Raw genomic sequence first — 13,961 nt, 5'->3', positions numbered from 1 at the left:
CAGAGGATGCTGATGCTAAAATACACAAATAAACAAAGCGACTGGTGAAGTGATAAATGTCTTTTACTTTATGGAAAAAAACATAATAAACTTTTTGGTCAATCCAATAAGTACAAAATTTTCAAATAACCACTGAGGCCACAAACTCATCCACCACCTGTCACCCTTTATTATTCTACTTATTTCATTTAAATTTTTTAAATATAATACATGTTCACAGTATTCCCACCTGAATAAATTCACTTAATGAAACTTTTACCAAGCAGGCTCCATGCACCAAGCCCAGGCTGGGACAGGCTGAAACCAGGAGAAGGTCCTGGGCGTCAGGGCGCCCACATGGAACAGCCACAGTGGGGTAAATGAGACATGGAACCCGTCCTCAGAAGGCTCCCAAGGTTCTCCTGGAAATGGGGCTTCCCTCCAAGTGCGCCAAAGCCCTCAGAGTGCACTGTGGGCTCATGATTGAGGCCACTCATCCAGAGCTCCATCTGTTTTGGATTCTTGTCTAATGGCACAAACCACCTCGCCACAAGAAAAACCTCATCCAGTTCCAAAGAGGTGAAATCAAGCTCTATTTTTTTTTTTAATTTCTCGCCAGAGGATATCTTTGTTGATTTTAGAGCGGGAGGAAGGTAGTGTCAGAGAGAAAGACAGACAGACAGACGACAGACAGGTAGACATCGATTTGTTGGCCTCATGCACATGCCCGACTGGGGATCTATTCCCTCAACATATTGCTGTGCAGGATGGTGGTACAACCAACTGAGCAACCCAGCCATGGAAGGCTCTATTTTTAGAAAAATGAGAATATAACTACACTAAAACAGATTAAAAAAAAAATTGAACCTCCAAATCCCAACCATGTGGAAATGACAACCATCGGGAATGCTCTACAATGTTTCTAAAGGAAGAAACCAAGGCAAGGATCACAGAGAAGGTAACAGTGGAGACACCATGGTGCAGCCACATTGGAAAACAGTCAGATTGTTCCTTAAATCATTAAATGTACTGTTATGAAAGGACCCATAATCTCCTCTCCTACACTCAAGAGAAATGAGGAGTTCAAACAAAAAGCTGTCCATGAATGTTCATAGGAGCATTACTAACAACCAAAAAGTGAAAACAACCCAAATGTACACTTCCAGGTAAATGCATACACACACGCTCTACCTGGACAATAGAAATAGTATACGGCCATGAAAAATAACACCTGCTACAATACAGATGAGCATCAAAAACATGAGGCTAGGTGAAAGCAGACAGAGTTAAAAAACCATATGCTGTGTGATTCCATTGATAAGAAATGTGAAGCCCTGGCCAGGTGACTCAGCTGCTTGCAGAGTTGTCTGTGTAACCAAAGGTTGAGGGTGCAGTCTGTGATTGGGGGCACATATCAGAGGCAAGCAATTGATGTTTCTCTCACATATTGATGTTTCTTTTCTCTCCCTCTCTTTCTCCATCTATTCCTTCTTCTAAAAATAAGTAATATTAAGAAAATTAAACCTTTCAGGACAACAACATTTCCTGAGGATCAGGAAAACAGGATAAAAAGTTTGCTTTCCTGAACAAATGGCAAAAAAAACATTTTCTACAAATCAAAGCTCACTAACACCACAAATGATGCTACTCAGAAAGAGATCAGTTGCCACCTACCACACAGACAGTTTATACCACTTGTTATTTGTACTCAATGAGCAGAAGAAGCACCAACAACTGCCAATGTGAAACACTGGCAGCTCCTGCTGCACGGTACTCGGGGAATAAACTGTCCTCACCTCATAACTATGAAAACCTCTGAAAGGCCTTAAACATACGCACCATCACCTTCCTCTACAAAGAAGCCCCTGTAGAAATCATAAAGACCTGGCTGGTGTGGCAGGCCACATGCCTGGCCTGCAGGCCAGTCTCAGATGGGGTCGTGCAAGAGGCAACTCATCGATGTTTTTTTCCACAAGGATGTTTCTCTCCCTTTACTTCTCCCTCCATTCCACCCTCTCTTAAAAAACAAACAAACAAACCTTAAATCTTTACACAGTTGCTCCACCTTCCATAATTAAAAAAATTTTTTTTCAATCATACAAAAGGCAGGGTAAATATATATGTCTAGTCCTGGCTAGGTGGCTCCGCTGATTGGAGCAATCAAATGTTGTCCATTTGATCCAGGGTTGGGGTGTGTACGGGACTAACCAATTGATATTTCTCACATGTGTGTTTCTCTCGCTCCTTCTCTCCCTGTAACTCAGTGAATATCCTCTGGTAATGATAAAAACAAGGAAAGAGCTCTGGCAGGTGTGGCTCAGTGGATTGAGTGCAGGCCTGCAAACCAAAGGGTCACTGGTTCCATTCCTAGTCAGAGCACATGCCTGGGTTGTGGGCCAGGTCCCCAACGGGGGTGCATGAAAAGCAACCACACTCGATTCCCAGCCAGGGTACATGCCTGGGTTGCAGGCTTAACCCCTAGCAACCACACATTGATGTTTCTCTCTCTCTCTCTCTCTATCTCCCTCCCTTCCCTCTCTAAAAATAAATAAATAAAATATTTTAAAAAAAAGAAAAGAAAAGCAACCACACAATGAAGTCCCTCTCCCTCTCTTTCTCCCTCCCTTGTATATAGAAATAAATTGGGCCTCTCTCTAGAAATAAATAAGTAAAACCTTTAAAAAATTAAAAAAAAAAACGACACAAGAAAACACATACCCACATACCCACACACACACACACAACTGACTTGAGAGAAGGTGCAAGAGAAAAAGATGTTGTTCCACTTATTGTTCACTGCTTCTTGTATGTGCCCTGACCAGGGATTGAACCCACAACCTTGGCATATCAAGATGATACACTAACCATCTGTATGCTACATCTGTATGCTTTTATTGTAAAGTATTGCTTCCAGTGAAGGAAATTTAGACAAAAATACCACAAATAGCCACCCACTAAAACATCATAAAACATCACAGCCACAGCCACAGACTCTCAGGTCCCTCACCACATGAGTCCTCCTCCCACCCCTCTCCAGTCCCCTGGGCATTCAGTGCCACCTGCCTGTTTCTGAAGGCCCCTTGCCCAGTACATACTGCCCAGGGCCTCTGTTACACTTCGTTGAATATGTTTAAGCCAACACTTCCCAGGTGCCCACTGGTGTCTCCTCAGAGACCCCAGAGTAGGACAGGTCACTCCTGAGCTATCCTGTCCCCTGTGGTAGAAATGTGCCAGTGTCAGGACAGTACTCTCCCAACTCAGGGTGGACACAGTCTCAGGAGAATGGGCCAGGGACTGGGGCCCTGAGGGAGTTCGTGGGGCAGAGAGAGGGTCATCCTTGCCCAGAAGCCTAACCCTAAGGAAGGAGGTGTGAGAGGGGGACATGACTCACCAGGGTCTTTGTGGTCGGCTGCTGGGTGGCCATCCTTCCAGTGCCCATGGTGACTGGGGCACAGGCAGGCTGTAGAAAGAGAAAGGCAAAATGAGAGACCAGGTAGAGGCCCAATCTACAATGCAGAATGACAGACAGACATACCTCCTAGAAGACAGGCAGACGGGGACAGGCATACATCTTAATAGTGAAAGCACGCTAGGGACCAATGGCATTTAAGGCGATCCACAAACACTGACTTAATTCTCCTGACACCCTACAGTTTGCAGGCTATTTCCATTCACCCCATTTCACAGATGAGGAAACTGAAACCCCAAAATAGAAGACATGCACCCAAGAACATAAGGCTGAGATCATGATTGGGCCTAGTATGCAGGGTCCCTGTGCTTGGGTGGGGCACACGTCACATCCACACAGGCACGCCCCCAACACACACGCATGCGCACACAGCCAGTCCCACAGCCTGGAGGGAGGAACAGGACCCTCTACCCCAGCCCTGGTTCTGAGTGCTGCACCAGGCCCCAGAAGTCACCCCAACACCAACACAACCCAGACCGGGGAAGGCTTGGACAGGAGGGATGCAACCCCACACGCACAGACACACAAGCGCAGAGGAAAAGACCAGACACAGGCGGACCCCTGGATGGTGCCTTCACAGGGAGACACTGCGGAAGGAAACAAAGGCAGACACGCACACAGACGTGCACACAGATGGACCCAGGAGAGACCAAGACAGGCAGTCGACACACACATGAGCAAAGGAGAGACTCAGGAGGTCACCCGGCCACACGTGCTGACAGACATGGAGACACACTCATGGAGATCGCCTGGGGGGGGGGGGTCTCAGGGCAACGCGCGCGCGCGCGCGCGCGCACACACACACACACACACCACCTTCCCCAACGCATCCGTACCCCCTCACGAATCCTCAGGCCCCTTCCCTCGCACCGCAAGCTCTCTACTTCCTCCCTGGCGCCCTCCGCAGCAGCCGGAGACACCACACGGCTACCTCAGGAAAGTGACCACCGGCCTCCGCCAGGACCTCCGATCACACTTGGCCTCCTCGGGCCAGTAAGTCCACGCTTCCCCAGAAGCCACTGTGGCCTCCGATCAGTTGGAGCGCTACTGACCAGTTGTGGGCCCGAGAGGTAAGCCTGCGGCTCCGTGTCCCAGAAGCCCCTGCGCGGCCCCGGCGTCAAGGGGGCGGAGTCCAGGGGTGATCATGGCAAGTGACTGGCCCTGGTGCCGGAAGCGGGAGGAGGACCAGAGAGCAGGACGGCGGCGGGCAGGAGCTGGGTGGGAGGACGAAGCTGGGGCCAGGGCAAGGCAGAAAAAGGACAGAAGAGAGCAGGGAGAGGGGGAGGTGGGAAGTTGCAAAAAAGACGCTTCAGACCCCCTGCAGACCTCCAGCATCCTGCCAGGTGTCCTGATAGTCATGCTGACTTGCAGAAAATGTGTAAAGCGTGCACAGACGCAAGAAAGCAAGTGAGCGTAATCAGAGAAATATGAGCCCTTCCCGTTGTACAGCCCCTGCTCTGGTCAAGTTATTATTACAGACACAAAGTGGGGGTTCTGCTGCCTGTGCCGCCTTCGCTTCAACAGGCAAATTCTAGAGGCACGGGCTGGTGAGAAAGGAAAAACTTTTTAATTCAGTTGCTGCAGGGTCACGGAGAATGGCAGATTTTTGTCTCAAAACCCATCCCCTCCGGAAAATTTCAGGGAAAACACAGCTGCCCTCAGCCAGACCAAAACGGAAAACCTTGTCACGTTCCTGCTCACTTTCAAAGTCCTGCCTTTTGGGAACTGCAGGTGCCCAGGAGCAGTCACCCAGGCAGCTCAGCTCGCTCCCGCTCCCCGCCACTGTTCTGTTTCAACCTCCCTCTCGGAAACCGCAGGAAGTGGTCAGGCCGCTTCCAGGGACACAAGGTCGCTCTAACTCACCTCTCTCTAAGTGCGCCAGGTGGGCAAAAGAAAGGACCTTGCTTACCTAGGTTTATATTAGTTTTGGGGGTGGGACGGTCTGAATGCCCAATAAACTACACATTTCCGCGTGCTGGGGACAGGGGTGGTCTACGCATGACCAATCGCTTGTTCTCCCCAAGCTAGACTGACAGGCTAGCCTTAGGTGCTGCACTTCCCCCAGTGTGGCCAGTCTGACCTCCGGGGTGCACCTGCCCGTCTTCCCTGGCCCCGCCCCCAACCTCTTATCACTACGGGGTAGGAGGGCTTTCCCCTCCTCTACTCACCTTGCTAGCATTTCACCTACTCAGTGCAATCCCTACTTTCTCCTGCTGCCCTCTTGCCTGGGGCAGGGTGTCTGCCTCCAGGATATGGTGCTCCAAGGGAGAAGCAGGAACTCGGTTACCAAGGCAACAAGACCCCACCCACCGCCTCGCCTTTGCCTAGGGAGACAGAGGTCACCTCAGGAGGTTCCTTCTTTTCCTGCCCTTGCCTCCTCTCACCGGTCCTGCCTGGCTATCTGTATCCTCAAGATGTACAAACTCATTTAGTCCTGGTTACCAGGCTACTTTCCAGATGAGGATACCGATACAGACAAGGGAGTTCACACAGGAGGAATATGGGGGAGTGGGGTGGGAAAGAGGGCTCCAGACTGGGGAACTCTTACACCATGAACCACACACACACAAAAAAAACCAAGTGCAAAAGCAGTTGCTGCCCCAGTTGGTGTGGTACAGTGGATTCACTGCCTGCCTGAGAACCAAAGGGTCACCAGTTGACTCCCAGTCAGGGCACACAGGTGGGTTGCAGGCCAGGTCCCCAGTGGGCGGGAAGGGGGGGAGGGTGTGAAAGGCAACCATGTGTTGATGATTCTCTCCCTGTCTTTCCCCCTCCCTTACCCTCTCTAAAAATAAATAAATACAATCTGTTTTTTTTAAAAAGCATTTGCTGAAAGTCTCGATGACCACAAAAACTGCAAACTGCAGCTGCCTTAGGTGGTGATTAGTGACTTCTTTTTCTTTCTATTTTAATTCTCACCTAGGGATATGTGTATTAGTTTTAGAGAGAGAGGAAGGGATAGAGAGAAAAATGATGTGAGAGAGAAACATCACTCTATTGTGATCTGTAACATTCTGGTTCACCACGTGATGTTCCATCTAAGTGACCCACTAGGCCAGGGCTCTACCCCTTTGAGGCTGACCTATTCAAGCTGTTGAGCCAGGCTACCTGAGCTGTCTGTGGCACTGACTCCTACTCCCACAGACCACATGATTGTGTGAACGCCCTCCCCCAACCTGTCACAGGTGTCTTGGTCAGACTGGCTGGAGCTGTCCCTGACTGACTCTCTAAGCAGAATGCAAGGAGCTCTGTATCTCTTACTACCTCAGAGAACTCAGCCACCTGGGAAAGAGCCCTGCTATTTATTGCCAGTAAACAAAGCTCTCTAGGTCCTGGGGAGTGCGGGATGAAAGCAGATGAGGGCTAAAACTGCACATTTTTAAGAGGCATCTTTGTCTTTTGGCATGGCAGCACATGTCTTCAACCTGACTGAAATTATTAACATGGAGTTTCAACACCATTCTGTGGGAAAAAATGTACCCCCCTGAAAATTAAAAACAAAGCACAGATGTGGTTCATGATGCAAGGATTCATGATGATGGTTACTTGGATTGTGGAAAATTGTGGGAGGGCTATGTCAGGACATGTGAGTTACTTGCAAGGTTCTAGATTTTATGGTGCGAGGTGGGGGCAAAGATACCTTGTGTATCAGAATACAGCATGACTATATTTTATGATACTTTGAATTATAAACACTTGAAATCTTATTTGAGTGGCATTTTTTGAATGACAAGAACTCTTGCAATTTCAAATTTCTTAAAAATCCTTACTGTCTATATGATCACTTGTGTAAATTGTAAACAGTGTTTGTTACTTTAGGATCACTTTGGCTGGTGAAGAGACATGCCAATCATCTCTAGTTAGGGGTGGCCTTGTACTATGCAGGTTTTGAATGGTGCAACATCTTCAAGAATGACCCCCTGGCATAAAAATCTAGCAACTCTGGAAATGGTGAATGAATGGCTGGATACGTTTGTTCTTCCCAAAGATCTGCTCACCAGGGAAAGCATGGCTGCTCACATTGCTCAAGACACAGACATTCACAAAACAGCCACGCTGTGCTAAATAGTGCAAGAGACACCAGAGGTGTGTCCCCTTCCCCTAAGAGGATGATCTCCACAACTACTTAAGGAGCAGGAAGCTTTCAGGGTCTAATTTTAGCTATTTCTTTATTTAGTTAGTTTTAGAGAGAGGAAAAGGAAAAAGAGAGATACATCAATTGGTTGCCTCTCACATGAGCCAAATGGGGACCTGGGACCTTAATGCAGGCATGTGCCCTGACTGAGAATTGAACTGGCGAATTTTCAGTTTGCCGGTGGGCAATCTGATCAAATCAGGGCCACTGAGCCACATCAGCCAGGCCCTGATTTGAACTTTTGATCAGATAGTCCTACACAACCCTAGTTTTTAAACTTTTCGTGGAGTTGTTGGCCCGGTGGCTTTTGATTCCAAATCCTATAAACTAGATTTCTTTATATTAAAAATGTTTTTTCTTTATGTGTGTCTGCTTTGCTTTCTGTAATTTCATCTCCTTCACAGTGGGAACTGTGTTTCTAATACACTGCTGAGTCAGCAGCTGTTAGGACTATTTTGGGCACGTGCAAGATATTCCATGACTTTTTTCTCAAGAGTTAAATGAGTAAAAGGTGATGCTTATTGATGTAAAGAATTCCAATGTCTCCATATCGGCAACTCATTGATTTAAGAATAAAAATGAGTGAGCTGTACCAAGTGCATCAGTTGTCTGGGTGCAGCCCATGGCCTGTGCAGCCAGGCCACCCACAATCATGGAAACCCTGTTGGGTAAGACTCTGCCAGGAGACCAAGCCACAGGCAGGGGTGCTGTTGTTCCCTCCTCTGGGCCATGTATCGATGGGGGCCTAAAAAGCAGGGCTGTATGGCACCAAGTAAAGACTTTTGTAAGTAAGGATCACCCCACAAGGAGAAGAATCTGCTTCACATTTTAAATGTTTCAATTATTTTAGAGAGAGTGAGGAAGATTTGTTTTGCCAATCACTTAGTGCATTCATTGGTTGAATTTTTTTCCAGTTTTAGGGAGAGAGAGAAATCCATTTGTCTTTCCCCTTTTTATGAATTCATTAGTTTGTTCCTGCTATTTGGACACCAATGAACCAGAGGCTAAGAAATGTAGATTTCAAGAAAACTATGACCAACTTGCACTTTGTAGGCTGAAGAGCAAATATGTCACACAGGAAAAAAAAACAACACACAACATGAACATGAAAAGATTTAATTTAACCATAAATGGACATAAAGTCTACATTATGCAGCAGAAAAAGTCCTAAAGATCTACTGCTGTACAAAACTGTCCTCTAACTAATGGTACCATCTTGTACAAAGAAAATTGGGTTAAGAAGGTACTTCTCATGCTCTGTTTGGGTGGCTCAGTTGGTTGGAGCACTTTCCCACACAAAAGCTTTAAGGTTCAATTCCTGGTCAAGGTATATACCTCAGTTGTGGGTTGGATCCCACAGAGCATTTGGAATGCAAAGGATGTTTCTCAAATCTCTCTCTCTATTCCCATAAAATCAATAAACATATCCTCCAGTGAGAATTTTTTTAAAAAGATGGTAGATCTCATGAGTTTTTGTCCATGAGAAATAACATTTTAAAGGCAAAACATGAAAAATGTAAGGTTTCTACTTTCATATTGTCCTCCCTGTGTCATGCTCTTGTTTACTAACATGTAATAAATTTCACTGTAGTTGTACTTCTTTAAAAAAAGATAAAAACAATAAAAACACAAAGGGGAGGGCACAGTAGATACTATTGTCAATTGTTCATTTTTTCATTTAATGCTATATCTCAGAGCATCTTCAGTCATCAGTATCTTCAGTTCTTCCTCACCATTTTTTTAAGATTATTTATTTATTTTTAGAGCATGGAATGGAGGGAGAAATGGAGAGAAAAGCATCAATGTGTGGTTGTCTCCCACTTGCCCCTCAACAGTGACCTGGCCTGCAACCTAGGCACATAGCCCAACTGGGAACTGAACTGGCAAACCTTTGGTTCCCAGGCTGGCACTCAATCCACTGAGCCACACGGGCCAGGGCCTCACTATTTCTTGTGCAGACAGATCCTAATGGATTTGGCCAACCTGCTAAGGCCCAATCCATGGATGTTGTCAATGTTTCTCCTCTTCCAATCTGCACTGAGCCCTGGACTGAGAGGACAATGTCCTGTCCCCCAGTATTTATACAGATGTCTTCTCTTGGCCAGTTGGGGCTATGCTCCAATGTCATCTTCTGAGAGAGACCCTCCCTGAACAGCTGAAGCTGAAACAGCCCCTCCAATCACTTTCTAGCTCATCACTTATGATCTGGCTCAGTAATGAGCAGTGGGGGCTCCCTGAGACCAGGGCCTGTGGCTTGCTCTCTGCTGGACACACAGCACCTGGAACAGAGGAGGCACTCACACACTTATTGAATGACTTGCTGTTCACCTAGAGCCTCTTGTCTCTTGAGATTCCTGCTCATCAGTGGATGCAAAAATCCTAGGTGTTCATGGATTAGATATTCACTTTCTTGTATCTTCAAACAGCCTCTCTCCAACTACTAAGCAGGAGGGAAAACAACTCAGGCTCCCATGTGACCCAATTCCAGCATGCCCCTGTGCATGACACCAGTCACATGAACCTCCCTGTGTCAGATCAAATTCAGAAGTGAAAAAAATGCCAGCTGCACACTTGTCTCTCCTTCTCCTCCACTTCTCAGCCCCTCCCAGCCCCTCAGGAAAGCAGGTGATCACCTGTAAGGACACTTTCCCTTCTAGGCAGCTCCTTAAGAAACTTGGACCAAAGGAAAATTCCCCTGATGACATTTCATGCCATGAGAGGATGTTTATTGGGTAAGTAAGCATCCATGGAAAGGAGATGAGAAATCAATGAATCTCCTAGTGCTGCTGGTGTAGGTGTGTGTGTGGTGGGGAGAGGGAGAGATGTAATTTCCTGCTACTAATATCAATGGTCATGGGAGACCAGAAAACGCCAGGGAAACCATTCTAATAATAAGCATTAGACGTGGTGTGACCATTCCCAAGCCAGGAATCCAGACTGCAAGAGGGAAGTGGCCTGGTGCAGGCTTGCTTGGTTCTGGGCGTTCCTGTGGGGTATGTGTGCTCCCTCCCCCAAAGTGTTGACACTCATTTGGACAGGACAACCAGTACCTGCAACTTGCACATCTAATGACTGTTTAAAATGACATTGGTCTCACTTAATTAAAACTTTTATTTTGAAAAATTTAAAGACCAATGTGGAGGAACCTGAAGAGATTGTTACTTCCTAATCCTGAAAAAAATATTTTCCTCCTCCTGAACCATCTGGTAACTTCCACAACTTATGAGCTTGGGGCCTTCCAGCTGGCATTGCAGGGAAACTAAGGGCTGTGTGTGAGGAAAGCAAGGAAACACACAGATGGCAGTAACCTCATCTTTGGACTAGATCCGAGCGTGTTTCACAAAGGGACAATGTCCCCATGGGGCTCACCTCCCCGTCTTCCTCCATCCTCTGCCTCCTCCACTTTACTGTGGAGAAGAGTGAGACCCGGAGACACTAAATGCAATGTCCAAGGTCATGAGTCAGCTCACTCCTGCTCAGACAGGAACCACAGTGCCTCTGGACACACTCCCAGGTACCAGACTTGTAGGTGGGCTTACTTTCCACATGGCACTGCAGATGCAAATGGTGAGCATGGCACGGCCTATCCGCAGCACCCACATTGCTAATACCACTATGAGTAGGACTTCTCTTGCGTTCTCCATGTGGGCTCCAATATCAAGCCTGGCACTTGCCCGTGGGCTTCTGACCTGCCTGTCGGGTGTGGATTCTGAGCTCCACACCTCCCTGCCATGTGTCTGGTGAGGTTTAAGTTCCTGGTGAAGGTTCCCCCCACATGTCACACAGGCAGGGCTTCTCTCCCATGTGGATCCTCCAGTAGACAGAAAGCAAGAAGTTCCTGATGAAGGCTTTGCCGCACCAGCCATTCTTACAAAGGTTCTCCTCAGAGGTTGCTGGTCACATTTTCCTGCAGGGACAAGTGTGTCATGGAATGCTTCTGGCAGAGGAAGCATTGGTAGGGCTACTTCTCAATGTGTACGTGCCTGTGCTTCCTGAGAGAGCAGTTTTTGCTGAAGGCCTTGCTGCACTGGCTGCACTTATAGGGCTTCTCTCCAGTGTGTACGCGCCAATGTGTCCTCAGCGAGGACTTTTGGCTAAAGGCCTTGCCACACTGGCTGCACTTGTAGGGCTTCTCTCCAGTGTGCACACGCTGGTGCACCCTGAGGGAGAAGTGCTGTCTGAAGGCCTTGCCGCACTGACTGCATATGTATGGCTTCTCCTCAGTGTGAGTACTCTGGTGCAGGATGAGGTACTCGTTCTGACTGAAGGCCTTGCCACAGTCCCCACACACGTATGGATTCTCCCTAGTGTGCATCCTCTGGTGCAGGATGAGGTTCCCTTTCTGTCTGAAGGCCTTGCCACAGTTGCCACACATGAACGGTTTCTCCTCAGTGTGTGTCTTCTGGTGCCGGAAAAGTTGCTTTTTCAGGAGGAAGGTCTTTCCACAATACTCACACATGTATGCCTTCTCTCCATTGTGTGTCCTCTGGTGTTCACTGAGGGTCTCCTTACGGCTGAAGGCCTTACCGCAGTCCCCACACACATATGGCTTCTCCCTAGTGTGCATCCTCTGGTGCTGTTTGAGGTTCCCTTTCTGTCTAAAGGCCTTGCCGCAGGTGCCACATATGAAAGGCTTCTCGCCAGTGTGCGTCCTCTGGTGCTGGATAAGGAGCCTTTTCTGAATGAAGGCATTTCCACAATACTCACACGTGTATAGCTTCTCTCCATTGTGTGTCCTCTGGTGTTCACTGAGGGTCTCCTTTCGGCTGAAGGACTTGCCACAGTCCCCACACAGGTACGGCTTCTCCCCAGTATGAGTCCTCTGGTGCCGGATGATGTACGTCTTTTGGCTAAAGGACTTGCCACAGTCCCCACACACATATGCCTTCTCCCCATTGTGCATCCTCTGGTGCTCTTTGAGATTCCCTTTCTGTCTGAAGGCCTTGCCACAGTCCCCACACGTGAATGGCTTCTCCCCAGTGTGTGTCCTTTGGTGTAAGATGATGTGCGCCTTCAGCCTGAAGGCCTTGCCGCACTCCCCGCACACATACGGTTTCTCCCCGGTATGCGTTCTCTGGTGCTGGATAATGTTCACCTTCAGCATGAAGGCCTTGCCACAGTCCCCACACGTGTAAGGTTTCTCCCCGGTGTGTACACGCTGGTGGACGGTAAGGGATGACTGCTGGGTGAACTGCTTCCCACACGTGTGGCATGACAAGAGCTTCTCCCCAGTGTGGATTCGCTGATGCATCCTCAGGGATGAGTTGTAGCTGAAGGCCTTGCCACATTCCCCACACTCGTATGGCTTCTTCTCTGCATTGAGGGTGGAGAGAGGAACGAGGACTGAAGTACCTGAGTCCTTCCCACACACGGTGAATGGGTGTGTCTCCGCTCCCCTATGTCCCTCTGATATCATTGTGGCCCACGTGGGGCTTTGGTGGACAAATGTCTTAAACTCACAATATTCAGGGGCTAATGCTTGGGATATGTCCAAATTCCCCAGACAGGTTCCTGGACTCTCCTGTTGTCTCCCCACCCAGTCACCCTGTGTCCCTGCTCCTTCACAGGGGTAACTCTGGGCACCATTCTTCATGGGTCCTTCTGTAACAACCACAACAGATGGTCTGTCTTCCCAATTGTCCTCCTGTGGGTCCAGTTCCTTCGTGTCAGGTCTAGTCTCCACGTCTGAGGGGAGGGGAAACAGATGGTGACACACATGTAGTTAACCACACTGGGAGGCAGGATCTTCCCAAAGCACCACAAGGCATAGCCTAAGAGCAGGGGACAGCCTGTGGTGGGGACACAGGGAGAAGGGAAGCAGTGATTCGAGACAGTGAGGTTGAGGGAGGGGAGTAGAGAGTAAGAAATGTCCCTTTGGGAGTGGCTGCAAAGGTGGACAGCGCAGCTCAGATGGGAAGACAGACCTCTGAGGAGAAAGAGGAGGATGGTGGGCTTGGAGGCATGAGTCAAAGGCTCCCCCAAACACAGTGAGCCTTCACTACACCAGACCCCTGACTTCCAGGCCTTGTCTTACATGCCCCCAGCCAGCTGTGCTTCTCAAATCATTCACTGTAATTAGAAACAGTAAAGTAAAAGCTGACTCACATGTGGGTGTACTGGTTGTTCTCTGTGTCACCATAGGCTCACCAAGCACCCACCTTCCTACACTGCCTAGGAGTGACCTGTCCCTTGTGGCTGGGGCATGATCACTGGTGTTGCACACTCATGCCTCCACGCTGATCACAGCCGTTCCAATCCCCTCCTGCATGGGTCCTATACATGCCTCAATTTCTGTTTCCACCTAGAGGCGTCCTGAGTTCCAGACTCTGCACATGGACATCAGAGTTCCTCCCAACATTAAAAACTGTGAGATCTTAT

General features: G+C 48.3%; 3 protein-coding genes across 4 annotated transcripts in view; all 3 read right to left on the bottom strand.

The window, feature by feature from the left end:
• LOC114510883 (zinc finger protein 420-like) overlaps positions 1-13,961 on the bottom strand; it is a 297,564-nt gene that overhangs the window by 100,394 nt on the left and 183,209 nt on the right. The gene's annotated exons all lie outside the window — the stretch shown is intronic.
• LOC114510879 (zinc finger protein 585A-like) overlaps positions 1-13,961 on the bottom strand; it is a 90,319-nt gene that overhangs the window by 22,399 nt on the left and 53,959 nt on the right. The gene's annotated exons all lie outside the window — the stretch shown is intronic.
• The window catches only part of LOC114510882 (zinc finger protein OZF-like), a 46,061-nt gene continuing 42,363 nt past the window's right edge, over positions 10,264-13,961 (bottom strand). For both annotated transcript variants that reach the window (XM_036013418.1, XM_036013419.1), the window contains exon 4: positions 10,264-13,268. In XM_036013418.1, the coding sequence (XP_035869311.1) occupies positions 11,545-13,268 (1,724 nt within the window). In that variant the 3' untranslated portion in view covers positions 10,264-11,544. The remainder of the gene's footprint in view (positions 13,269-13,961) is intronic.

This window comes from Phyllostomus discolor, chromosome 12, assembly GCF_004126475.2.
Source record: "Phyllostomus discolor isolate MPI-MPIP mPhyDis1 chromosome 12, mPhyDis1.pri.v3, whole genome shotgun sequence".
Lineage (NCBI taxonomy): Eukaryota > Metazoa > Chordata > Mammalia > Chiroptera > Phyllostomidae > Phyllostomus > Phyllostomus discolor.
Note: the sequence above shows the minus strand (reverse complement) of the source record. Positions and strands in the feature narration are given on the sequence as shown.